Source organism: Felis catus, chromosome B3 (genome assembly GCF_018350175.1).
Source record: "Felis catus isolate Fca126 chromosome B3, F.catus_Fca126_mat1.0, whole genome shotgun sequence".
NCBI lineage: Eukaryota > Metazoa > Chordata > Mammalia > Carnivora > Felidae > Felis > Felis catus.
Window position 1 is genome coordinate 3,423,681 of NC_058373.1, and position 27,023 is coordinate 3,450,703.

General features: G+C 49.1%; 1 protein-coding gene and 1 long non-coding RNA gene across 11 annotated transcripts in view; one reads left to right on the forward strand and one right to left on the reverse strand.

The window, feature by feature from the left end:
• The first annotated feature begins 1,836 nt into the window (after window positions 1-1,836).
• LOC109500469 lies at window positions 1,837-4,930 on the forward strand. Its single transcript, XR_002158023.3, has 2 exons — window positions 1,837-1,973; window positions 3,084-4,930. It is a non-coding gene; the product is annotated as an uncharacterized LOC109500469 (long non-coding RNA).
• Window positions 1,898-27,023, reverse strand: part of SH3GL3 (SH3 domain containing GRB2 like 3, endophilin A3) — a 137,480-nt gene continuing 112,354 nt past the window's right edge. For 6 of the 10 annotated variants that reach the window (XM_023254841.2, XM_023254844.2, XM_045058734.1 and 3 more), the window contains one exon: window positions 3,424-4,089. In XM_023254841.2, coding sequence (XP_023110609.1) covers window positions 3,884-4,089 — 206 coding nt within the window. In that variant the 3' untranslated portion in view covers window positions 3,424-3,883. Of the gene's footprint in view, window positions 2,077-2,119; window positions 2,319-3,423; window positions 4,090-12,116; window positions 12,318-27,023 lie in introns of those variants that run through there. The other 4 variants (XR_006598794.1, XM_045058735.1, XM_023254842.2 and 1 more) reach the window with 4 other exon arrangements.

The window sequence follows — 27,023 nt, forward strand, 5'->3', positions numbered from 1 at the left end:
CCTATGTTCCTGTAGGTATGCAGCTCTAAACTACTGTTTCTTTTTCAGTAATGACCACTAGAACCTATTTGCTACAAATTTGCTATTTGCTGGGAGGTATCTTATGTAGTATGCTATAATTCCAAGCCTCTTTGGTACCACCCAAGGACCAGTCCCTGATAACGACCAATGATTTGAGCATCTTTTCATGTGTTTATTGGGCATTTGTATAGCTTGTTTTGTGAAGTGTGTCTTCAAATCTCTGGGCTTCTTAGTTATTTATTATTGAATTTTGAGAATTCTTCACATATTCTGTGCATACGTCTATAGTCGAGAGATATGAATTGTGATTTTTTTTCTTCCAGATACATTCTGTGAATCCTTTCACCTATGGTTTGTCTTTTTATTATTTTTTTATGCTGTCCTTAGATGAACAGAAATGTTTAATTTTAATGAAGTCTAAGTTATCAATTTTGTCTTTTGGGGCTAGTGCTTTTTGTGTCCTAAGAAATTATGCCTACCTCAAGGTTATGTTATGAAGACCTTTTCCTATGTGTTCTTGTAAAAGCTTCAAGGTCTTAGCTTTTATGGTTAGGTCTATGACCCATTTAAAACTGATTTTAATGTACGGTGTGAGGTAAGGATCAAAGTTTCTTTTACTTTGTTGAAAAGAGATTTGCTTTCCCCACTGCATTATCTCAACACCTTTGTTGAGAATACATTGACCATATATTTACAACAGCCTATTTCTAGACGTTTTGATCTGTTCCATTGACCTACTTCCCCAAACTTGTGCTAATCCCATACTGTTTTGCTAACTGCATTTCCATATAATTCTAGAATCTAGAAGCTAGTTAAACAAAAAGCCTGTTGGGGTTTTGATTAGAATCGCATTGAATTTATAGATCACTTTGGGGAGAACATTCTCACAATACTGAGTATCTCTCTCCATTTATTAGGTCTTCGATTTTTATATGCAAAGCTATGTAGTTCTCAGGGCCAAGGTCTTGCTTATCTTTCGCTCAGATATTTTCTAAGTATTTTGTACTTTCTGCTGCTATTACAAATGACATTGCCTTTCACTATTATACGATTAATTTGATATTTAATAATTGTTTCCAGTATATAGAAACATAATTGGTTTTTGTATACTATCTCAGGATCTTGACAAACTTACAGTGTGTGTGTGTGTGTGTATATATATATATATATATAACATTAGCATATATACTAGTATATACATTAGTATATATACATATTCTAGATTTTTTATAGCTTCTTTAATAATTGTCTACATATTCAATCTTGTTTTCTGCAAATAAAGACAGTTGTGTTTCTTACTTTTCAATCTTTAGGCCACTTTTTTGTTTTCCTTGCCTTATTGCACGGATATACACTCATTTTTAAAGAAGTTATAAAGGGTATTTCTTCCACATGTCTCCCTTTTCCCTTTCGTATAGGTGGGTCTGGACCTCAACTTGAGTTTTCTTTGAGGTCTGCTCCCATCCCCATTCCCCAGAGTTAGAGGGCAATACCTTTTTCCCATTCTCCCAGTTTCCATGAGGAGGGATTTTCTCCAAGTAGCCCTAGCTAGTTGAGGAAGTGAACTGAGTTCAGGTTAGCAACTGGGCACGAGTATCATAGCCCCCCCCGCCCCCATCTCCCTGGAAGCTGGCCTGCAGGCAGGGAACGTGCATTCTTTTTTTTTTTAATGTTTATTTATTTTTGAGAGAGAGACAGAGACAGAGACAGAGCATGAGCAGGGGAGGGGCAGAGAGAGAGGAAGACACAGAATCTGAAGCAGGCTCCAGGCTCCGAGCGGTCAGCACAGAGCCCGATGCGGGGCTCGAACCCACGGACCGCGAGATCACGACCTGAGCCGAAGTCGGACGCTGAACTGACTGAGCGGCCTGGGCGCCCGGGAACGTGCATTCTTGATTGCTGCCAGCTCTGCAGTAAGCTCGGTGTTAAAGGCTCTGTCGCCGTAAGAGGAGGTAAGGACGGTCCACCTCCCCCCAGACCAGGTGTGTCTGACTCCTTCGGGGCTCAGTTAGCAGATGCTTTGCTCTCATCCTCGGCTACATCTTCTGACACGGCCTTTACAATGCAAATTACATACTGGTTCTCATCTGCTTTCCCCCTTGACTAACGCCCCAGCTTCTGTAGAACTCAGAAGGGGAAGAGGGGAGCCATTTACTGGAGCCTCACAAGAGCCCCCCAGTCTGCAGCTCTCAGGTAGCTGCAATTCCTATTTCCCAAACAAGAGGCCAAAGCACAGTACAGGCATTGAGAATGGCTCTGGACTTCTCCTTCTGCGTGATACATTTCACATATGGCACCTGGAAAAGAAAAGTTGATGGGGTACAGAAAGCTCCTTTGTGAGCGTATGTGGGAAAATGCACGGTCGGAGAGGCGGTGTGGGCAGGGGTGAGGAGCACAGGAGAGGCAAGGAGACTCCCTAGGTTAGCAGCCCAGCTGTGGCATTTCATAAAGACTGTGTGACTATGGACAGATTACCTCGCCTTGCCACATCTCCGTTCTTTTACCTGCAAAACGGACTGTTATGAAAATTAAGTGACTTCATTCATTTAAATGCTTAGAGTAGCACCTGGCCCATAGTAAGCACTCAATAAAAGCCGTTACCATTATTTTATTACAGACACTATAGATACAACTGTTTTAGAGAAGGTGTGGGGGAGAGGGACTGGTAGGAAAAGAAAGGAGGAAAAGTATCCTGGATGTTGGGAATTTTCTGTTGTACCACGGACTCAGAAGACTGAGAAATCTGCTTTTGGTCACCTTAGACCAACCTGGCCTCTGCAAAAGGCTGGGGTGAGCACTTCAGTGAGTCGTGGGGTTCAGTGAATAATCTGAGTTCAAACTCTGCCTCTCACACCGCTGTTGTTTGATCCGGGGCAAGCCATCCAATGAGCCTCCTTCTCTGCAGGAGAAAGGATACCTGCCCCCTCCCCCAGGACAGCTGTGGCCGCCCCTGGATCAAAGTACGTGACGAGTGCATACCCTGGGTGAGGCCAGGGGCTGGTTCTCTGAAACTATGCAATCTTGTTACTGGCACTCAACCCAACTCCCCATTCTCCTTCCAGAGCATTCCAACGGGACCTGCTTGAAAAACCTACCCGATATTTGGCAGCCGCAGAAGCTTGTGTTAGGTTCTATTATATATAAACTTGACAGTGCATGGAAAAGTCCCGTATCCCTGAACTGGAAGGAGGGTGTGCTGTGTTTGAATCAGGGGGACAGTGAAAGCCCCCTCTCAGACCTGCGGACTTAGTCTGGAAGAAGCATGCACACATCCACACTGCGCCCACCGCCCCCCCCCCCCCCGCCGGCGCCCCCCGGTCAGCCACGGGGCACAGGGGGAGTTTACAGCTGGACCGCCAGCCACGCTTGAAAGCCGATTCAACATTAAGAATAACCACGGCCTTTTGCCAACACGGTGTGTCATATTTATTGGGCTATTCACAGGTCAGCTAAAACAGGAGGAAAGGAAAGACCAGATGACATCAGTAACGTCAGGAAACAAAATATTTAGCATTTCTTAAGTTTCAAATTTTGCATTCCGTTGCAGCTGAGGAATATAGGCAATTCGTTAACATAACTGCAATGGGTGTGGTTTATTCTTAGCGACGAGAAGCACGGCCATTTATTCAACCGAAGACTTTTAGAACACTAAGCGAAAAAGGAAAGTATATTTTCGTGTAGCTAAGACAAGAAAATCATTTATACAAATTAAATTGATACAAAATACATGATAAAGAGAACACACATACAAAAGTCATTAGGTGGGTCAAAGAGCGAGGATGTCACAGAACGCCACACGGAGAGAACACTGGTGTGAATTCATTTCAGTTATGAAAGTAGGTCCAAAGTTTGAGTGACACGTTTACTGAGGTAAAGGCACGATCACTTCGACATAATTAATGGGGAAGAATCCAGATTCCCCGTGGAGCATTCCCTCATACCAATTTTCATCTATCTGATTGGTTAATGTAATGATGTCTCCTTCTTTAAATCCTAGTTCTCCTTGGTTCTCTGGCTCAAAATCATAGAGACCACGACAGCAGGGCTGGTCCATGGGAACGTTAGAACCTGTCCACGTCATACGGAGACAAAAAGTACAGGTTAATGGGACACATGATCTTTGGAGAAGGGGGAAGGTGGAGAGCTGGAGGGGTCATGAACACCAGGTCGTCTGCCTTCTTCCCCAAAAGGCTGGCTCAGCCCGGCCCACCGATGCTGCGCTCCTGGGGTCTGTCCCGGCTGCCCCTCACTAGATGACGCCCTCGCAGACCTCCTGGGCCCACGGCTTCTCCCCTGGGTACCCCCATCCAGAGGAGTCAGGCCCGGCCTACCTTCCTGAAGCAGCTCCTTGGTTCTGCCTGGAGCCCGAGGGAGACACAGAACTACAAGACCCAACCCCTGCCCTCAGGGAGCTTATGGTTTCTTTGTGAAGGTCGGACAATACACGTGCAACATTTGAAGGACAAAGATGAGGTGGTGAGTCACTTATAGCTCAGAAGCTCAGAGAAGGAAGAAGCAGAAAAGGCCTGTGTGGTCGGGACATCTTCTCGGAGCTGGTGACCGGGACACGGAATGACGCAGGATGTGATGCTGGAGAGAACAGGTAGACTTTTCACAGACCAGCCTGACGTGCTGGGCTGATTATAGGAAGTTCTCGGGATAACGGTTTTCAAATAGTTATTTTTTAATTTCTAAACTAAAACATGGCAATGGGAAGAAAGGAAGAAGAAAAGGAAGGAGGGAGGGAGGGAAGGAGGGAGAAGAATATGCAAAATCGAGGAAAGTCAGCTGTAACCCACTAACCCAGAAATAACCAATGTGAGATTTAACGTTTTGGTGGAGAAGCTTCCAGATGTGTTTATGAATATATTTGCATATGTATTTACATAAATATGTTCATGAAAGAACATTCCTATACGTATTATTGTGACTTTTTTCTCCAGATTACTTTTAATTGCTGAGCAGTTGTCAACTACATCAGTATGACATGATTTTTTTTTTTAATGTTTATTTTTGAGAGAAAGAGAGAAAGACAGAGTGTGAGCTGGGGAGGGGCAGAGAGAGAGGGAGACACAGAATCCCAAGCAGGCTCCAGGCTCTGAGCTGTCAGCACAGAGCCCGACGCAGGGCTCGAACCCACGAACCACGAGATGACGACATGAGCCGAAGTTGGGATGCTCAACCGACTGAGCCACCCAGGTGTCCCGATTTTTTTTTAAGTTTTTTTTAAAATTTTTTTTTAGCATTTATTCATTTTTGAAAGGCAGAGAGACAGAGCGTGAATGGGGGAGGGGGAGAGAGAGAAGGAGACACAGAATCTGAAGCAGGTTCCAGGCTCTGAGCTGTTAGCACAGAGCCCGACTCGGGGCTCAAACCCACGAACCAGGAGATCATGACCTGAGCCAAAGTTGGACGCTCAACCCACTGGCTTAACCAACCACCCAGGTGCCCCAATGACATGACTTCTTTAACTAACCTCCTATTGCTGGATAGTTAAGGTCCTTCCTTCCTCTTTCCCCCTTTCTTCAATTTATTTGTCTATTGTTTTTTAGTCTTAAAAGTTTTAGGAGCCCCCTTTTATACTATACTATACTAATTACTATACTTTGTCATTTTGCTGTGAGCATTATTCCCAGTGTATCAGGCTTTCTTCAATCTGTTCTGGAATGTGTCCTGAGGGTGGGGCAGGGAAGGGGGTCTGTTTGGTTTTGGCATACATACAGGTCAAGTTCATCAACCTTTGCATCCCAGGTTCCTCCTCCACGTTCGTATGTACATATTCAACTAAATTAATCCCAGCAATGATTTAACTTTTTCACGTGAAAATGTTTACTCTTAACTCCATTGAATTTTGGCTAATAGAGGTGTTACTTACTTTTAACAATGCTCAAGGGTTATCTCAACACAACTTATTAAATGATCCTTTCTTCCTCTACTGACTTCAAATATTTTACCTTTACCATATATTTAATTATCACGTGCACTTGGATGTATTTCAGGATTTTCTATTTTTTTCCCATTGATCGATTTAGGCACCTGCAACGACGCATCATTTTAAATGTTGTGGCTTTCAAGTAAACGTTAATTACTAATAAGGTAAATTCCTCATCGCTTTCTAATCTTTCAAAATCTCCTATTCTCATGAAATCATTCAACCAGGCAAACTTAAGTATCAATGTATTGAGTGTTGTCCCCCCAATAAAAATCCCACTTTGGGGGCACCTGGCTGGCTCAGTCGGTACGGCATGTGGCTCTCGATCTCAGGGTCATGAGTTCAGGCCCCACGCTGGGCAGAGAGATAACTTTTTAAGAACTGCATTTTGATTGCAACTGGATATTTTTTTAAGTATTAAGACTAGTTTTAGGAGGTCTTCTAATGAGCGATGATCTGTGTTCCCTAAAAGAACCACTTACACGTGTGTTAAACTTCCATCCGACAGAGAGACCGGGTTTGTTAACTAAGATTTTCGCATCTCTCTTCAAAAGCGAAATTACTCTCCTTTTCCATTCTCGTCAGGTTTTGGTATCAGAACATGCCAGAAACTTGTTTTCTATTCTCCAAAATATTCAGTCTTGAATGTTTGAAAACGTTTGCCCCCAATGATCTAGGCTAATGGGTTTCTGAACATAGAATGCTTTCTTGGATAGTTTGTGACAGTAACATAAGAGTGTCCACAAAGGAGGTGTGTGGCCCCACTCCAGGGCACGACAGCCTCTAACGGGACGCGTGGCCTCAGCCAGTCTCGTGATTCCCTGTGGAGGAGCTGAGCCAAGGGGGTGAGCAGGAGCGGAGAGGTTGCCCCGGCCAGGGGAGGTGACGCCTGACCAGAGGGTCAAGCTCACGGACCACTGGTGGACGCAGAGCAGATGTGACTGTCCCCGTGAAGAACGAACTGGAAGGAAGCTGAGCCCCACCCCGGGAAAACCACGCGCCCCGTGTACATGGTAACCACCCCGTGGACAGAGACCACCGCCAGAAGACAGAGCAGGCCATCCAGAAGGAGACCAGGGAGGACTCCACACCATCGACAGCCGACTCCTCACGGCTTCCTTTTGTCACAGGGGCAGAGGGAGGTCTGCAAAGGCGGGAGGCAGTGTCCCAGGACAAGACCACACCGGATTCACAGTCTGTGTCCTTTCACAAGAGCTTGACCCCTGCACGTGACGGAAATATCTGCCTAGATCGTCTCACTTCTGCCACCCTCTTTTATGCTTTCTGTTTTGATTTCCTTTTTTCCATAATCAGGAAACAGTTTTCTTTCTCTAACTTCAACTGAGAGTCGAGGCAACTTCTGCCTCGACTGTGTTCCTTCCTCACCGAATCTTTTATGTCCACATAAAGAGAACATAGATTTGGGTACTTCTGTGTCTGGCCAAATGAGAAGCCCCTCTGTCCCAGGCAGCAAATTCACCGTGCGCTGCCCGTTTCTCTGGCTGGTGGCGCGGCCCTCCTTCAGCAGGACCCCACTGCCTTCCTGTTACCGCAGCTCTCGATACGGCGGCACGTTAGGATGCCCACAGCCCCTCTGAACCCCAGGCCGATTAAGTCAGAAGCTCTGACAGTGGGGCCTGGACATCAGGGCTTCTTAAAATTTCTCAGGGGATTCCAATGTCCAAAGGAGGCTGAAAATCATCAGCCTAATGGCCCTCCCCTCTCCCTCTGCTTTTGTCAACCAGAGCTTGGGAGTGTCATGGCATTTCAGCCGGTGGGGAAAGGGAAAGTGGTCATGGTAGGGAGCGGGATCCTCTTCTCCCTCTCCAGATAGGAAGCTTCTTCCCATGGTGACTTACACGTAGACCAGCCTTGTAGCATCTGGGTGCACCTGCACTACGGTCTCTAGAATGTACTTGATGTTTCTAGCTTTCTGATGGCTCCTTCCACGACAGACCTCCATGCCACCCCAACTTTTGTCACAATGATGGCGGTGGGAGGATTTCAATGTGGAGGCCCGGCTCATCGTCTTGAATTTGAACAGGATAACATGCAATGACTTCAAAGCACTGGGAAATGGAGTGTTTTGCCCGCAGAACTTTCATTCTCCTCTGGAAACGCAAAGCCTGGCTGGTGAGCTGGGGCACCGAAAATCTATGGCAACTTGGGCCGTTGAGTCACAGTCAACTTTATTAATGGATACGTGCTTTAATGTGGTCTATGAAGGTGATTACCGTCCTCTTAGCATTTCCAACACTCTACCAGTGCAATAAAGAGGGAGCCGGAGGCAGCTGCCAAACCACAAGGTAGGCTCGGGAAGCACTTCCTTGAACGCGAAACGTCAGCGCTAGAAAGGTATTTTGGTGGTCCTCCCATGGACCCTTCTCTTTGTGAAGGAGAGACAGTGATGCCTCTAAGAGGTAACAACAGGCTGGCCCCGGGGCTAATGGCAGCGCCAGGGCCAGACGCCAGGGCTCCAGACCCCAGCCTGTGACCTACCCGACTGACGTCACCTCCTACGTGATCCAGGACGCTACTCAGGGTTGCCAAGCCATTTTATAAGCTACCACCCTGACCACGGGTCTAAGTGTATGTATTTTTTCCTCCCATTTACTCTGCAAGCTACCTGCAACGACTAAAATAAATGCTAAACTGCAGGCACGCGCTGACCCCGACCACCAGCTGCATGTGTAGACGCGTGCACTCCCAGCACACACACCGAACACATCGGGGGAAAGACACATTACTCACTTCTCACCTCATTTATTCTAGGCAAGGGGCCGTTGCCACGCTGCCCACTTAGATTTTCTAAGAGCTGGAGAGCGACCAGCACGCCTATCACACTCCATCAGCAGATGAGCCCCAAACAGGGCGTCTCTGCTGAGACCACTGAGTGGAGAGACCCCTGGACACCAGTTCCCTGGCTCAGGTGAGGCCTGAACACCTGGCTCTCTCCGGCCAGCTCCACGCCGCCCCCGGCCCCGAACACACTTCCGGCAGTGTGGGCACCAGGTAAATCCACACCTTCTGGCTAGAGCTGGGCTGGCCGTCCTGATTGACACAAGCAGCAGACGATATTCTGGAGCATCGTCCCACGCACTTGTCATGCTGGCTCGCGTCCGCGGTCTGGGGCCCTTCATCCAAGGGGCGGTGGCCTCCCTAACTTGATGGAAAGGGGAGAGCCCACACGTGGACAGTGCAGTCGATGTGGCAAGTTCTAAGTTGCAAAATAATGCCACTTCAGCTATGGAACAGCGGGCAACGGCTTTCATGCCGGCGCCAGGTAGGCTTTTCTGAGATTTAAGAGGCAGAGAGAGAGACCGACAGCCAGATAGGCTGACTCCTGGGGTCCAAGGAACCAGGATGTGAAGAACTCAGAGCAAGGAGATCCTATTACAAGCCGCGAAGAGGGAAGGGCTATTCCCTGCCACCCAGAGGGGATACACAAGCTCTTTCCAGAGGCCGGAGGGAGAAGAGGCTGGGCAAGAAGGCTGAAATGCTCCCCAGATTCCATCCAGGGCAGGCGGTGGTGGTCTTGGGCCCCACTTCCCACTGGAATTCTGGGAGAAGGTGGGCACCCCCCCCCCAAGTGTTCTAGCCCCACAGGGGGTGGGGGGGCCAAACAGTGGTAACGGTGGGGTGGTGTAATTAAGCCACCTCTGGCTCCCTGTGACCCGCGAACAAATCTCAAGTCCCCCCGGAAGCAAGGAGGTGCTGGGGGGGGGCAGCTGGACCGGGCGCGGCCTGGGGGTGGGCACACAGGATGCAGAGACCCCACAAGGCAGAGCTGGAGGCTTGGACCACAGAGCCAGGCCCGGGCCTGTAGTGATAAGTCATCTCAACAGTGCGAGCAGGTCAGGCCCAGACAAGCTCCTCGCCGGCCACCACGATGTCCAGTGACCTTCCCCTGGCATCCGGGCCACATCTTGGGGTCGAGATGTGGGGAGAAGAGGGCCGGTGAGGAAAACCAAGAGCCCTGACAGGGACTTAAAGTGAATTTAAGTCCTAAATTGACCAAGTAATAAGTGGATAGTCTACTTTCTATTGAAAGAGACCGAGTTACCTTGAAATGGCAAGATTATGTTTTTTTCCACCATTAGAAGAGATGGAAAAAAGATTAATTTTTTTTTTTTTTTTTGGCCAACAGTAGAAATGGAAAAAAGATTAACTTGTTTCCGCCACTGGTCTAAATGGAGGCAAGTTCAGTTCACTTAAAGAGAAATAAAAGTTTCTGCCCACCTAAGTGATAATGTATGAATTTTCCCTCTCCACAAAAGAGGAGTCAGAATCACCAGGGCTGGAGCCCAAAGGCCCGGGCAGAACAGACCACGTTTCCTCAGTGGGGTCTCCCAAACGGGACCGGCCACAAACGTCCGCAAGGTGCCCGAATGCCCAACTTCCCACAGTCAGAAGCCGGCACCTTTGCCGAAACCTTCGCGTGAGAAAAGATGGGTCGTACCCAGCGTCCCATCCTCGGGGGACGACGTGTGCCTTTTGTCCCCTGGAGTCTGGCAACTGGTGCTCCTCGACCACGCCCACCTGCCGGCTGTCCCACACGCAGCAGTGGCCCCGGACCCGCGGGGAGCTGCTCTCGCGTACCTCGCCGGCCGATGTGCACGCGTGTGCTGCATAGCAGGCAGCTGACCCCCCAGCCCCCCACCGCCCAGCCTTCCCCCCACCCCCGCCCTGGCCCCGTGGCCTGTGTTTATTTTCTCTTACTCCTGAGACCTGGCTTAACGTAACACGAGAGCAGAGGTGGGAAAAACACAGTCTTCCTTGTTAAAGCCCTGAAACAAAGATTATTTTAACAGAGAAAAGGGAGTATCCCTGTTAAATATTTATTATTCCCGTCCTGATCCACACCATTAGGAGAAAAAGAAACAAAGGAGGCTGGAACACGAGAGCTTCAAGGTGGCTGGTCAGTAAGTACCCTATCGGCAGCACACGACAGGTGGGGAGCTCCTGTTCTCCCTAAAATAAGTTTCCCTCCCTCTAGGCAATAATTTGGCCTAGTTCCTAACAATATTGGGTCCCCCTTATTATTTTAACAACGGTAAAATTCCAGGGAGCACCCTTCCCCCAGCCAGCCCTTCGTGCCCCCAAGTCCCTGCCGCAGAGGGCGACTCACACAGAGGTGCCCGGCACATCTTACTCCAGTGGTGGTTCCCTGGTCCTCAGCCCCAGTCGGCGACAGGGGTGACACGTGTTTACCACGGGCCAGGGCAATATTCCGAGTGCCTCGCTGGTACCAGTGGGCCCACTTTGGTTCCATTACTTCCCCCAGCGGGATGGATGGAGAAACCAAGGCATACAGAGGTTCAACACGGCACGCCTCCATCTGGGTCCAGAGCCCACCCTCGATCCGAAAGTCATCAGCTGGTGGGTCCATCCCCACCTCATTTCTGAGCCAACCCCAAGCTGGGGTGCGGGGAGGGCGGGGTCCATCCGTTGGGCTCGGTGAGCCCACGTGTCCTCGGCCTGGCGCGCTCGGGGGAGCTCCGAGGCCCCGGGATGCCCTCTGGGGAGCGGTCCCCCCTAAACCCCTCCCTGGTCCTCCGAGGCCCACCCAGGTCCCACCTCGCCTTGCCAGTCATGCTCAAAGGACGTCCTTTGGGTACTTACTCTCTGTCCCGCTTGCCTCCGCCTGAGCCTCTGCTTCTCAGTGAGCAGCTCAGGCTTCAGTTAAAAAACCAAACAAACAGCCACCAGAGTGGACGTGGCGTCAGATGTCCCTGGCATTCTGCAGCCGGGCCTGCTCACATGCCAGGATCTGCCGGCCTGCCCTCAAGGGCCGTGTCTCTGCCCCTGCCGCTGCCGGCGGTGGAGGGGGACGGGGAGCGAGCGAGCGGTCAGCGGGGCGGGGGGCATCCTTCTCTCCGCGGCACGAAAACATCGCCATCTTGGGCCGCATTTAAACTTGGGTTGTTTTCAGACCCTCAGAGGCCCCCACTGCTCTCTCCTCTGCTGGCCCGACTCTGGGGATCCCGTTACCCGGAAACCCCCCCCCCCCCGCAGAGCACCCCAACTAACTGCAAGGCAAGCTACGACCCCACCCCCCAACTCCTATAGTTTGGAGGGGAAAGGGGAGGGAGAGAGAAGTGATTCGCACACCAGCTGCCGATGTGAGCGCCTACTGGCCAACGATCCATCTACCAGAAGCTACTGACCTGAGGAGGGTTCTTTGTCTTTTAGTAAATGCCCCAGACTTCTGTGCCTTTGGAGTGTTTTGTTCCTGCTTTTTTTTTTAGTCTCTCTCTTGCCTCCCTTGTGGTCGGGCCGCGACCCGTCACTGTCCTGCCGTGAGTGGGCCTTCCCGAAGCTGTCCCTTGGCCTCTCTAATCTGCTGCTTCCAGTCTGCTGTAGGCTAGGAAATCAGAGGACCATTAGGTGACATCAACAGCCACTGGGTCGTGGGCTCCTACTCTGCAGCCCTACGCATGCCCAGCACCTCGATTTACACAAGCTTCAAATAAACCTGTGCGGTCAGGGTGCTAATTCCCATCCTTCTGAGCGTGAAACCGAGACCCAGAGGCATGGGGTGAGAGCCAGGGTCTGGGCACTTCTGTGGCTCCGGAGCCCATCTGACAGTGAGGACTGCAGGGGACACCCATCGCAGCCAGGCGGGCTCAGCTTCTGCCGCCTTCCTGGTCTTAAGTCTGGAAACTCAGAGGTGTTTCCGTATCACCAACACTACTGGTGGGGCCGCTAAGGGGCAGAGAGGGAGTTTCCTGTCAATGGGCAGGAATGGGGGACCCTTTACCCCCTCTGGGGGGCTTCAGCTGCACACCAGGACCTCCCTGAGATGTGGCTGTGCCCCCACCATCGGACGATGGGGTAGCTCAGCTCTTGACGGACTGGGACGCGTGACCAGTTCCAAACTTTCAAGTTTATTTCCAGTTCAGACTCCTTCTCAGGCACTCCGGGCCAGACACCACACTCAACCCAGGAGATGCCACCTCTTTTGAATTAGAATTGCAAGTTATAATTTCTTTTTCTTTTAATCAGTCTAAAATCTCAAGCACTTGTAGAAAAATTCCTTGGAAGCTAAACACTTTCCCTTTAGCTGACCCAGACACAGCAGAATTATGATAAATACCACAAAACCTATTTTGTTTAGCATCTCTAAAACACTATTTTGGGGGCGCCTGGGTGGCTCAGTCGACTGAATGTCCGGCTTCATGATCTTACAGCTCGTAGGTTCGAGCCCTGCATTGGGCTCTGTGCTGACGGCTCGGAGCCTGGAGCCTGCTTCGGATTCTGTGTCTCCCTCTCTCTCTGCACCCCCCCCCCCCCCGCCCACTCACACTCTGTCTCTCTCTCTCCCTCAAAAGATAAGATAAACATTAAAAATATAAATAAATAAAATAAAATTTTAAAAAATCCTATTTTTGTCCGCTGGTAATAAATTAGACAGGGACTTCAGATCCCTGGTTTCTAGCTCTGGATTAGGTCACCTCTGGGCCCTGATTTTCAACTTTAATCTGTGGTTGATGCTACGGACTGAATGTCCAACAAATGCATACGCTGAAGCCTAGTGCCCAGTGCAGTGGTAAGTGGAGGTGGGACTCTGGGGAGGTGATTAGGTCACGACGGTGGACCCGCAGGAATGGGACCGAGCCACCATGTCGGGACACAACAAGAAGACAGCCGTCTGCAAACCAGGCAGCGGACCCTCACCGGCCACGGAATCTGCTGGCACCTTGACCTTGGACCTCAAGCCTCCATGCTGTGGGAAATAAGTGTGTTGGTTGAGCCCCTGGTCTGTGGTGTTCTGTGATAGATGCCCAGCTAACTAAGACAAATCTACTGAAGTCTATGAACTGTCTTTCTAGAAATAAGACATCTGTGTTCATCCACAGGAGATGGGACTTGTTGAAACTGCTGGTCAGCGGAACTCAAGCTTCATGATTCTACTCTCGTCTATAAAAATGAGCATGTGTGATTTCTTTTACCCTTAATACCAGTCCTCCCCAGCTGATGAAGACTGCAACACCCCGGTGTGACGAGTAAAGTGTGTGCCCTCCACCCTGCACAGCCTTGCTTGTCCTGAGATGTAATTTCGAAAGTTGAGGCCCCTGTACTTATGGAAGCTTCCTGGGAGGTGCCCCTCTGTGACAACCAGGCCTGGGAGGTGACCCTCTGTGACCATCAGGCCCAGCGTCTGTGGGTCCCCTTCGCCACTCCGAGTGAAGGGAAGGCAGAAAACAAACGGTGGCCTTAATCACAGGTGGCTTCCTGGCCGCCGGCACGGGGCCAAGCCTGCAGATGTGTTTCCTCTGCTCTGCTCCTCGCTTTGTATAGTATGGATTAGATGCCAACACTTAAAAATCAGGAGATTGATTGGGGCGCCTGGGTGGCTCAGTTGGTTGAGCGTCCGACTTCAGCTCGGGTCACGATCTCGCGGTCCGTGGGTTCGAGCCCCACGTCGGGCTCTGTGCTGACGGCTCAGAGCCTGGAGCCTGTTTCAGATTCTATGTCTCCCTCTTCCTCTGACCCTCCCCTGTTCATGCTCTCTCTCTCTGTCTGTCTCAAAAATAAATAAATGTTAAAAAAAAATTTTTTTTTTTTTAAATCAGGAGATTGCTCATAAATATATGATTTCTGGCTTCTCTTGAAAAAATCAGAAAGGCTGGCTGTTCTGGGCCCACAGCCCCGGGCACCAAGCAGTGGCTACTGCCCAATGGCGTCCCCGTGACTAGACTCACCTCCCCGCTTTGTGCACCTGTCCTGGAGGTCCGGTGTCAGCCACTTCTCACCGGCCTGGCACTGTTTTCTTACGCTTTCCCTGCGTCTCATCCTCATAATCTGGCATTAGAATTTGCACCTGGGGCCACACCCACTGGATAATTCCAGGGGGCGTCAGACAGGACTCCGAGGTACTGTCCCCTGGATTTGTGCTACACGGGTGCCCTATGTGTCACCCGGGACACAGTCCACTTCTACACTTTTTTTTTTTTTTAACGTTTTATTTATTTTTGAGACAGAGAGAGACAGAGCATGAACGGGGGAGGGGCAGAGAGAGAGGGAGACACAGAATCGGAAACAGGCTCCAGGCTCTGAGCCATCAGCCCAGAGCCTGACGTGGGGCTCGAACTCACGGACCGCGAGATCGTGACCTGGCTGAAGTCGGACGCTTAACCGACTGCGCCACCCAGGCGCCCCTACACTTTTTTTTTTAATGTAAGTACCAGGGTGCCTAGGTAGCTCAGTTGGGTGTCTGACTCTTGATTTCGGCTCAGGTCATGAGGTCACGATCTCGTGGTTCATGGGATCAAGCCCCACGTCGGGCTCTGTGCTCACAGCACAGAGCCTGCTTGGGATTCTCTCTCTCTCTCTCTCTCTCTCTGTCTCTCTCTCTCTCTCTCTGCCTCTCTCTGTCCCTCCCCAGCTTGCTCACCAGCCCTCTGTCTCAAAATAAATAAACATTTAAAAATATATAAGTACCTATATTAATATTTAGATAATGACATTTTAAAATTTAGCTTAAACACCTTGCAAAATGTCAACATTTTTAAATATGCAGCATTTGAGATAATAGAATCGTATCACCATCTCAGCCAAGTAGTCTTAAACTTGCCACAACTAAGTTACAAGTTACATCTTACAGCTTTTGGAAACCTCTTTTCATAGACTTTTTCGAAGAATTACAGGAAACCGTTCCCTGCAGGGAGACAGCCCTTCCCTCTAACGCTTCCTTCGGAGGAAAAATAAGAGAAGGGCTTTTCTCCTTTCTCGAATCGATGGCTGCTGATCAACAATAAGAATCATGGTTCAGTTTCACCTTTTTAAAGAAATATTTTTTAAACACAGAACATACAAAAAGGTTCAAGTCTGTACACTTCTCAAGTTTTTAAGAATGTTAGGTGCTCATAAAAGATAATTACTACAGCCACAGAGTGAGCTGGGAAAGAAACTTGGAAGGTGTTATAGCCGATCATTTTACTCAGGAACAAGGTCAAATCAGCCCAGAGATGTTAAGAAACTCACCCAAAGTCACACAGCTCATGGATCCGAGCTACAATACAGGAGTCCTGCACTTCCTTGTTTATTTCTCTCCTGTCGATAGCACTGACTGACCCACCGCTGATAGTATACAGAAACGGATGTGTGGGGAGGGCAACAAGCAAAAAATTGTGGGAGGGAAAGAGGAAAAAGCAAAAACCAACCTGCCCACGAAGCAATCACCACCGTCGCTGTTGAGTGACATTTTAATTTCCTCTTTGGAAATTTAGGTTAAAAAAAAAAAAGCACATATTTCTATTTGCAAAGTGCTCGTCTTCTTCGAGTTTCAGGCCTCACACTTTACTTTGGAAGAAATGTTTATTTTCTAACGTAATCCCAGAGATTCTGCCCCAACAGGGGGAGCGACTCAGACTCGAGACAGGATTTCCGAGCCCCTCTGAGAAGCGTCGAGAACTTTATAAAAGTCTCCTTTATACCTGAAGGGAGTTGGACTGTCTTCACATAGGCCCTTTGAGAGATTTATTCTGCCTTGCTCTGAAATGCCTACGGCATGCACTCGCAGCCCACACTTGTTCACTGATCTCAGCCCATCTCAGGCCGGAGCATATTAACCCTAAATCGTGAATATATAAAGCGGCACCCTCTTTAAGAACCCAAGTGGGAGGGGGAACCCTCCACACATAATTGAGTTGATAAAAAACATAAAATATACCTTGTCTTTTTTTTTTATGTTTTACTTATTTTTGAGAGAGAGAGAAAGAGAGACAGACAGAGAGAAAGAGCATGAGTGGTGGAGGGAGCAGAGAGGGAGACACAGAATCGGAAGCAGGCTCCAGGCTCCGAGCTGTCAGCACAGAGCCCGACGTGGGGGCTCGATCTCACGGACCGCGAGCTCATGACCTGAGCCGAAGTCAGACGCTCAACCGACCGAGCCACCCAGGTGCCCCTGTTTTATTTATTTTTGAGAGAGAGAGGGAGAGAGACAGAGGATGAGCGGTGGGGAGTGGGGGGAGGCAGAGAGAGAGAGGGAGACACAGAATCCACGAAGCAGGCTCTAGGCTCTGAGCTGTCAGCACAGAGCCCAACACGGGGCTCGAACTCACGGACCGCGAGCTCATGACCTGAGCCGAAGTCAGATGCTAAACCGACCGAGCCACCCAGGCGCCCCGTTCTTACCTTTATGTTAAAGAGAACTTAGAAGAAAAAACAACAAACTGAAGAAAGTATACCCAACAGATAGGACAGCCAAGTATTACTGTAACTTAGAGGGTTATTAAATTTTTTTTAATGCTTTTTTTTTTTTGAGAGAGAGAAAGAGAGAGAGCGCGCACAAGTTGGGGAGGGGCAGAGAAAGGAGGAGAAGCAGAGCCCGAAGCAGGCTCCAGGCTCCGAGCTGTCAGCACAGAGCCCGACGCGGGGCTCGAGTTCGGGAACCGTGAGATCACGACCTGAGCCGAAGTCAGACGCTCAACCGACGGAGCCACCCAGGCGCCCCTATACTTTGTAACGCACTAAGTGACAACGTGGGGCCCGGTAAAAATGAGCCAGGAAGATGCTTGAGCACAGGTTACAAACTCCTACACTATTTTCTGCAAAACCCAGGGTTTACTGGGAACAACCCAGGCACATGTTTCAGCCTGGAGACCTTTCTTGGCCCCCTCGTGTCTTTGGGGATGCAGGGGCAGCACGTGCCGGTGAAGCGTCGTGACCCTGCACTCACGGGCTCGGCCGGGCGGTGCCTTCTCCAAGCCAGGGTGACAGCGGGGCTCTGCAATTCATCATCTCAACATGTGACTCCCACCACCATCCCCCTCCCCCTTCTCCATTCCTGGCTCATTCTATTCCTTCTCTTAAGCAGCGAGAAATGATGTTATCAAAGATTCCGTCTCAGTCCCGCGATGGATTGTGCCTAATTGACCTGCGCCCTTTTCATCTCCCTCTTTTCCTTTAGAAAGAAACGATGGAGAAAATGTTCTTGGAATTCGTTCCTGGCAGAGTCCTGCGAGCTTCGCTTTAAATTGTTAGTGAAATGCTTGACATTTTTCCTTCACTTTATAAACATTATGTGCAAATCATCCAGAATCCTGATGGAAAGTAATTTCCCATTGATACAGGCTATAAAATGCCATTTTCTTTTGAGACCGTGCCCCAGAAACAAACAGTACAGGACCCCCTTACACTCGCAGATTCCACCCACAAATCGCCGAAGCCCGATGCTGGAGTCCGGGGCCCAGGCTCCTGCCAGGGGCGATTTCGGAGAGGCAGCCTGGGAAGGCACAGGCACGCGTCGAACGGTGGCACTCGGAGCCTGCAGCACCCGAGAATCCGGCGGCTGGACCCGGAGCCTTCCAGAGACCATCTCTTGCACATCTGCGGTCTGGTCTCTGGCCGACCACTGCCCTTCTAACAACTGAATCTGCCCAGGGGCCTAGCTACTGGCCAAGAAGGAGGGGACGAAAGCACTGACATGCACAGGCTGGCCGAGAAAGCCAGGGAACTCGCTGTCCCATCCGCGTTTTCTTCTTCCAGGCCAGATGCATACGACCAACTCCCTGTGCGACCACCTGCTGGCTGCAGGGTCCCTGCGATCAAGAATCTTGGAAATAAATCATCCCCAATGCTCTTGGACATTTTAAACGTTGCCCTGGATTCCTTCTTAATGATATAAAGTGAAATATCTGTGAGGGAAAGTGCCCAGCACTGCTACTTACTGGCTCTGTGGCCTTGAGAAAGAGCTCACTTAACCCCTCTGAGCCTCCACTTACGCATCTGCAAAATGTGCATAACAACAATCTAAGAAATGCGTATGAAGTATTTCGTACACTACCTGACCCACAGTAAGTACTCAGGAAGCGTAACTGCTATGTTGTTATATTAGTATTTGTTACTCTCTTATTTCCTACTATTACCACTTCCTTGAAATGTTGTTACGCTCATGAAGTGAGTTCTGTATATAAAGCATCAAATAACAATACCTGGCATATTTCTGGCACTCCAATGCCACGTTCTTATGGCCTTAAGTGATGCTTTAGTTAAAATCCACCTTCACTGTCACAGAGTACAGTGCTTGTCACACTGTCAGTCTGAGAGGTCCAGTTAGCATCCTCCAGGTAGGCGAGGACACCCCCTCGCAAAGGAGAGCTGACTTTTCTCTCCTGGCAAATGACAGCATGGCATCCTGGGAGCTGGCCCCTGGCTCCTGCTAACTGGGCTTCCCTCAGACACAATACGGTGCAGGGGGCGGGGAGGGGGGTGATGGGCAGCCTGGGGTCGGACTCACTTTCAAAGTTTTTAGTTTTTTATATCCCGCTTCTTTCCGAACAGAAATTGTGAAGTGGCTTATAATAATACACGAATTCAGAAGCTAGTGTTTCTGGACCAGAAGCAGAGAAGCAAAGCCACAAACACTAGGGAAACAATATATTGTCATCCAAACGGGAGAACTCCCGAGAGTAAAAGCGGGGCGTTATTACAAACTGAACTAGAGCGACGGAGATGGGACTGTCTCGGGACGGTTTACGGGGACTGTCCCGAGCCAATGAGGGTCCGGGGCTGCCGCGGCCCAAGGGGAGGAGAAGCACGTGGGCCAGATGCAGTCGCGTTGATGGTCCCCATGACCCTCTCCTCACACCCGGCACTGGGCTTCCTGGAGGTTTATCCAAATGTTCTTATTTGAAGGTTCTTTTCAAAACACAACCGAAAGAGTATCTCGCAAAGAAAGGACACTGTTGTCCGTGATCCTACTACCATCTGACCTGGTCTTCACAGATACCGATTTGCAGAACTGCAATCGCAGGGCACTTACAAGTCTGCCTCTCTTTTCCACTCGATTTTCAGACCATACACAGGCTTATGCATCTACATAACATCCACAGTAATAAGTCTAAGTGGCTGCACAGCAACCCCTCTGACGTACCGTTGCCCTATTACAGACAAATATATATAAATGAATGCTGGCCATTAGGTTATTTTCACTTATAACTTTTTGTTTCTCTAGACAGTGGTGTAACAGAACGGGGAATATGCTGTTGCTTAAATTATTTCCTTAGGACACATGTCCGGGCGTGAAGCCACTGAGAATGCATAAACATTTTTATTAATTTTGATAGATACCGCTAAATTGATCTCCCAGTGAGTCACCCCAGGGGTCGACGGATGATAGCCTGCGGGCCAAATAGTGTTTTAAGGGAACGCAGCCTTGCCCATTCATTTCCACGCTGTCTACAGCCGCTTCCCACTGTAACCAAGTCACGTGGTTACAACAGAGCCCGTACGGCCCACGAAGCCTAAAGTATTTACCACTCGGCCCCCGACGGAAGACATCTGCCAGCTCTCGCTTACCTTAATGCGCCTTCCCACAAGCAGCGTGGGCACGGACGCGGGACCACACTCTCACAGAAATGAATCATGTGGGACCCACAGGGAGGTCAGCGAGACAGAACAGATGTCTTCTTCCACAACAAGTGTGTGGTCGGTGAGCGTGGTACCAGCCACGAGCTAACCACGAAACCCACTCTTCCCTTCTTCCCCAGGAATATCAATACAGGTAGGATGTGACTCTCCCCGCACCCCCCCCCCCCGCCCCCAGCTCAGCCTCTGCAGCCAAGTGAGGCCATCGGGCTCCGCTCCTGCCAGACTGGGAGCGGAAGAGACGTGAGCCATGTGGGGCTCGTTTCCTAAAGGGGAATCTCTGGCCTGGGCTCCCAGTCTGAATTTCTACCTTTTTTGAACACCTGCTTCCTGGAGTGTCCACACAACAGCAACTACTACCTAACTGACACAACACAGTGCCACAAGTGGGGTCTTGCCGCCACGAGACTCGTGGTGCCGACTCTGCGGGCAGGAGGTGATGGGGAAGACGCGGGTATTACAGGCGTGAAGCCACGACCTCGCCGGGTCGTGGCAAAGTGTCTGGTGACACTTTGGCCTATGACCAGCCGGAGAGCATATCACGTGCCAGCAGCTCGGAAGAAAAAAGATGGACAAAACAGAACGCTAGTGCGTGTTCGCCGCTCCGTGGTGCTGCCACAAATTGCTGTAAGAGAGACAACAAGAACTGCCCGGTTTGCAAGCAAAAGTAAGAGGGAGGAGAGAAAAGAGCCGAGGTTGGATTGCAGTGCGTTAGAAAAGCTAACTGCTTGGGGCGCCTGGGTGGCGCAGTCGGTCAGGCGTCCGACTTCAGCTCAGGTCACGATCTCGCGGTCCGGGAGTTCGAGCCCCGCGTCGGGCTCTGGGCTGACGGCTCGGAGCCTGGAGCCTGTTTCCGATTCTGTGTCTCCCTCTCTCTCTGCCCCTCCCCCGTTCATGCTCTGTCTCTCTCTGTCCCAAAAATAAATAAACGTTGAAAAAAAAAAAAAAAAAGAAAAGCTAACTGCTTGATGAGCAAGGTGTTATCCCAAATCACTCTGAGACTTCTCTAAACCAAATGAAGGACCCAGTTCTGCGGCAAGGATTAAGTTAAAAGTATTGCCTCCCTACTCCCAGGCCCCTGTTGACTCAGACAGCCTCAAGGTAACCTTCACAGGTTAAGAAAGGCTAAAGGGCAACCAGCGGAACCGGAGAAGACATCTGCAAACGGCACGTGTGATAAAGGGTTAGTATCCAAAATCTAGCTAGCACTTACCAAACTCAAGACCCAAAAAACAAATAATCCAGTGAAAAAATGGGCTCATAGGTAGATGCTTTTCCAAAGACACCCAGAGAGCTAACAGACACGTGAAAATATGCTCAACATCACTCATCAACAGGGGACTACAAATCAAAACCACACTCAGATACCACCTCACACCGGTGTCAGAGTGGCTAAAATGAACACATCAGGAGACTACAGAGGCTGGAGAGGATGTGGAGGAACGGGAACCCTCTCGCACTGTTGGTGGGAATGCAAACTGGTGCAGCCGCTCTGGAGAACAGCGTGGAGGTTCCTCAAAAAATTACAAATACAACTACCTTCCGACCCAGCAACTGCACCACTAGGTATTTATCCAAGGGATACAGGTGTGCTGGTTCGAAGGAGCACATGCACCCCAATGTTTATAGCAGCACTATCGGCAACAGCCAAAGTATGGAAAGAGCCCGAATGTCCACCGACAAATGAATGGATAAAGACGTGGTAAATGTATACAATGTAAATATTACTCGGCAATCCAAAAGAATGAACTCTGGCCGTTTGCGACAACGTGGATGGAACTGGAGTGTATTATCCTAAGTGAAATTAGTCAAAGAAATTTGATTTAACAAATATCATATGATCTCACTCCTGTGTGGAATTTAAGAGACACAACAGATAAACACAGGGAAAGGGAAGGAAAACTAAGGTAAAAACAGAGAGGGAGGCAAACCATTAAGAGACTCTTAAATACAGAGACCAGACTGGGGGTTGCTGGAGGGGAGGGGAGGGGGGGAGGGGCCAGATGGGGGATGGGCGCTGAGGAGGGCGCTTGCTGGGAGGACCACTGGGTGTTGGATGGGAGCAAAGAATCACTGGGTTCTGCTCCTGAAACCGGTGCTGCAGTGCTCAATCAATCAATAACTTGAATTTCAATTAAAAAAAAAAAAAAAAAAAGGCTCGACAAGAAGAGGAGGAAAGAAGGTGGCCCGAAGAGCTACGTCTAGGGCAGGGCCGCAGGGGTGGTCACCGGCCCGGAGGCAGAGTTTCCGGAGGCACCAAGCGTGAGAGGAAGAGAGCAGGTGGAACCTGAACACGTCTGCATCTCTTGAAGCCTGAAGGGCCCCCGCAAGGCCCCTAAGCACAGGGAGCGCAACTCTGCAAGGGGGCGGGCTCCTCAGTCCGCTTCCGACGTGAAGTGCGGGTGTGGACGATACGAAGGACCCCGGAGAGGGCAGATCTCGGGACCACAGGGCCCGGGCCAAGGAGGTCCCCTGCTCCTTCCCGAGAGCAGGACCAGCGTCTGATCAAGGGACCTCTGCCACGGCCACGCGACGGGGTGCCGGCAACGCCTGTCCCCCCGTGTCCCTCAGGGACCAGTGTCTGCCCTCAGAATCCCGCGTCCCTCAGGGACCAGTGTCTGCTGCATGTTCCCATGGGAACCGGGTGGCTATCCAGCCAGAGACCGCACTGCCGGCTCCACCACCGCCCGCGGGCGTCCGACCCAGGTCTCCTCCCGGGACCGCGGGTGTGTGTGTCACTCCCGCCTCGCGGGCTCGAGAGGCAGTGCCTAGCCTGTTCCTTCTCCCCTGCCTGGTGGCTGGCGTGGCAACGGCCAGGACGGTGTGGAAGCCACGCGGTGAGGCTGGCGGAGAGGCCATCAGCCCAGCCCGGGGGTGGGGGGCTCCGCCGACGACGCGAACACAGCCCATCTAAGAGTGTTCTCCTGGGCTGCTGCATCAGTGAGAAGACCCCGTTTTGTTGAGCACCGGCTGCACTTTGGGGTCCTTTTTTTTTTTTTAACAAAATAAAACAAAACAAGAAGACCAACTGGTGTCAAGGAGTGAGAGAAGGATGCTTTTCTTACGGGGTCACTCAAGGTCCTGTAGGCCTGCACCACTCAGCACCTAGAGCCGCGCCAGGCATTGGGCAACAAGCAGCAGAGAGACGCGCCTAGGGGGACGTGTGGCACCGCACAACCCGAGAGAGGCCTGCGCTGATACAGCAGACTGAGTGCAGGCTGCAGCCTGGCTTTAATGCCGAATCGCCGGCAATTACAAAGTAGGGATGTTTTAAGTTTCCAAGCGAAGTTCGGAGACAAGAACGAACACCACTGGCAGACCAAAAATGACGAAGAACACGAGGGATATTCTGAGAGTGGGAAAGTGGCGGATGCAAGAAATTAAACTCAAAATGGTTCCCAAACAGGGATGCTCCAGACTGGGCCCCGAAGACGCCCGAAGAGCAGAATCCGTGCCTACTGGAAGCTGGGTGACCGGCTGGCCTTCTGGGAAAAGAGCGGCCAGGGGAGTCCCCCCCACCCATTCTGGGTTTGTACCAAGCACCTGGGGGCCGAGGCATCTGCCCCCAGGAAGGAGTAGTGAGCGCAGGGACCTGAACACAAAGTCGGGGCAGTGCCCCGAGGGTGCAAACACCCTCAAAACCCGAAACCGGTGCACCTCACTCAGTAGACCCAGCAGGCACAGACACAGCACTATGGGCAAACCGACATGAAATCCCACATAAAAAGCTGTGCACAGAGGCACGAACATCCAGTGCCGGATGAGAGACAGCTTCGTAAAATAGATACCAGACGCCAAGAAACATACAAAGAGATGAGAATTAACAGAGACATCACATGCAGACTTGTAAAAGCTTAATTCATATTCTCAAAGGGATATGAAGAATCTAATTACTTGTAAAATTCAATCTTAAAATTAAAAAATTAGAATATTGGGGTGGTAAGCAGAATAATAACCATTTCACCCCCACCCCATAAGATGTCTACATCCTAATCCCCCAGGACCTGTAGATTTCTTCCTGACATGGCAGAAGGGAATTTGAGGATGTGATTACAGGTCTGGAGACAGAAAGATAACTCTGAATTATGAGGGCGAGTCCAATTTTATCACAACGTAATCACTTGTAAGGGTCCTTATAAGAGGAAGGCGGGAGGGTCAGAGTCAGAGAAGGAGATATATCTTCAATGGAAGCAGAAGTCAGACAGTTTTGAAGATCGTAAACTGCCGGCTTTGAACATAAAAAAGGGGCCACAAGCCAAGGCTACAAGACAGCCTCTAGAAGGTGGAAGAGACGATAGATTCTCCCCCAGAGCCAGGAACACCGACACCTTGATTTAAGACTTCTGACCTCCAGAACTGTAAGACTGTAAGACCGAGAATAAATGTGTGTTACTTCAAGCCATACAACGTGTGGTAATTTGTTACCAGCAGGAAGCTAATTCACTTGGAAAAAGAAATTCAGTAGATGGGCTAAATAAATGAATGGGTACAGAACAGTCAAAGAAACAAAATATAAAAGGTGAAATCTCCCCAGAGGGCAGAGTGAAAACAACACGGATAGAGAAAGCAAGAAGGAAACGATGAGGCAAAGAGGAAGAGCCAGAAGTTTCAACATCTAATAGGATTTTAAAAAGGAAAACTCAAGAGACAATAGAGAAGACTATTTAAAGCATTAACGATTTTTTCCCGTCATTAAAAACAATATGAATAATCAGATCTAAAGGGTCAGTGAGAACTAAGGGCGAGCAGGGGAATATAACCGATCTTCCCATAATTTTGCTAGAATTGCTAGGAGGAAAAGACAGCTTCACAACCAGGGTCGGGCATCCAATACCCCTCACCTGAAAATTAATAGAAAAGAATAGACAAAACATCCCTAAGGACACAGGGGACTTGAACTACGTTATCAGGCAACGTGACCTAATTGACATTTGTAGAACACTCTACCCAACACGAATAGAATCCACGTGCATTTCAAGTCAAGAACATTTACCAGGATGGATTCTACTCTGGGCCATAAAGCAAGTCTCAAAAAATGTTAAAGGGTACAGTTCGCACGGACTACGTTGTCGACCAAAATGGAATTAATTAGAAATCTAACACAGAAAGGTATCTGGAGAATCCTCCAAATGTAGGGAAGTAAACCATGGGTTAAAGACGATATCAAATGTGAAACTAGAAAGTACTCCGAAGAGGACAAAAATGGAGACAACATACCAAGAGCTACGGGTTACCGCTAACGGTGGTACTTCGAGGGAAAGACCAGCACTAAACACACAGATTAGGAAGGAAGAAAGGACGCAGTGACCTCAGCTTCTACCTCAAGAAATTACATGAAGAAGAGCAAATGAAATCCAAAAGAGAAGAAATAACAAAGATCGAGGTGGAACTCAGTGAGCTAGAAAACAGTAAGCAAGAGAGAAATCAATGTAACAGAAAACGGGTTCTTTGAGAACAGCAATAAAACCGAGGCATCAATAGGCAGGTTGACCAAGAAAAAAAAGAGAGAAGATACAAATTTTCTATCAGAAACGAGAGCAGTGGGATCACTACAAACTCTATAGAGCTTACAAGGAAAATACGGGAATATATGAACAACTTTATGCCAATAAATCTGGCAACTTAGATGAAATGGACGAATACCCTGAAAGACACAAACTACCAGAGCTCACTCCAGAAGAAACAGATGCCCTCAATAGCCTGAGATCTATAAGGAAATTTAATTTGTGGTTAAAAAAACTTCTGCACAGGGAAACATTTATTTTAAAGAGTAACTTTACAGTGAAAGCTGAGAAACACTGGGTTGGCCAGGGGGTCAACAACAGCATCGATTACAATTAACATCAATAGTAATAAATAATTCGTGTTGATGGAATATACCCCAAGAATGGCACCTGGCCTCTGTGGTGTGGCCCTGACTCCACATCCAAATCCCCAGTCTCATCCTGAAAATAAACGAGACAAATCTCAACTGAGGAACATTCTACAGAATATCTGAACACTACTCCCCCAAACTGCCAAGCTCATTAAACACAAAGACAGTCTTAGAAACTGTCACAGTCAAGAGTCTAAGCAGACATGATGACCAAATACAATGCAGTGTCCTGGAAGAGATCTTGGAACAGAAAAAGGACATTAGGTAAAAACTAAGGAAATGTGAATAAAGTACAGACTTTAGTTAATGATGTATCAATACAGTCTCACTGGATTACCACACTAGTAAGGTGTTAATAATAAGGGGAGAAAAACATCAAGGGAAACAGTTACAGGTATATAAGAATAGTGTACTATCTCTGCAACTTTTCTATAAACCCATAACTATTCTAAAATTAAGTTTACTTTAAAAAAAAAAAAACAACCTTTCTCACAAAGGGTTTATCCCATGAATAAAAGACTGCTTTAATTAATTTAACTGAAGTCACCATGCTAACAAACTAAAATAAAAACATATTATCATCTCCACAGATGCCAAAAAAGGCATTTGACAAAATCTAAAATTCATTCCTGATAAAAACTCCCAGCAAACTATGCCTGGAAGGGAATTCAATCTGAAAAAAGACACCTATGAAAAATCTACAGCTAACATCATACTTAATTAGGAGATGCCGAATGCCACTCCTCTCATATCAAGAACAAGGCAAGCATGTCCACTCCAACTCCCCTAGTCAACATGATACCAGAGGTTCTAGCAAGTGCA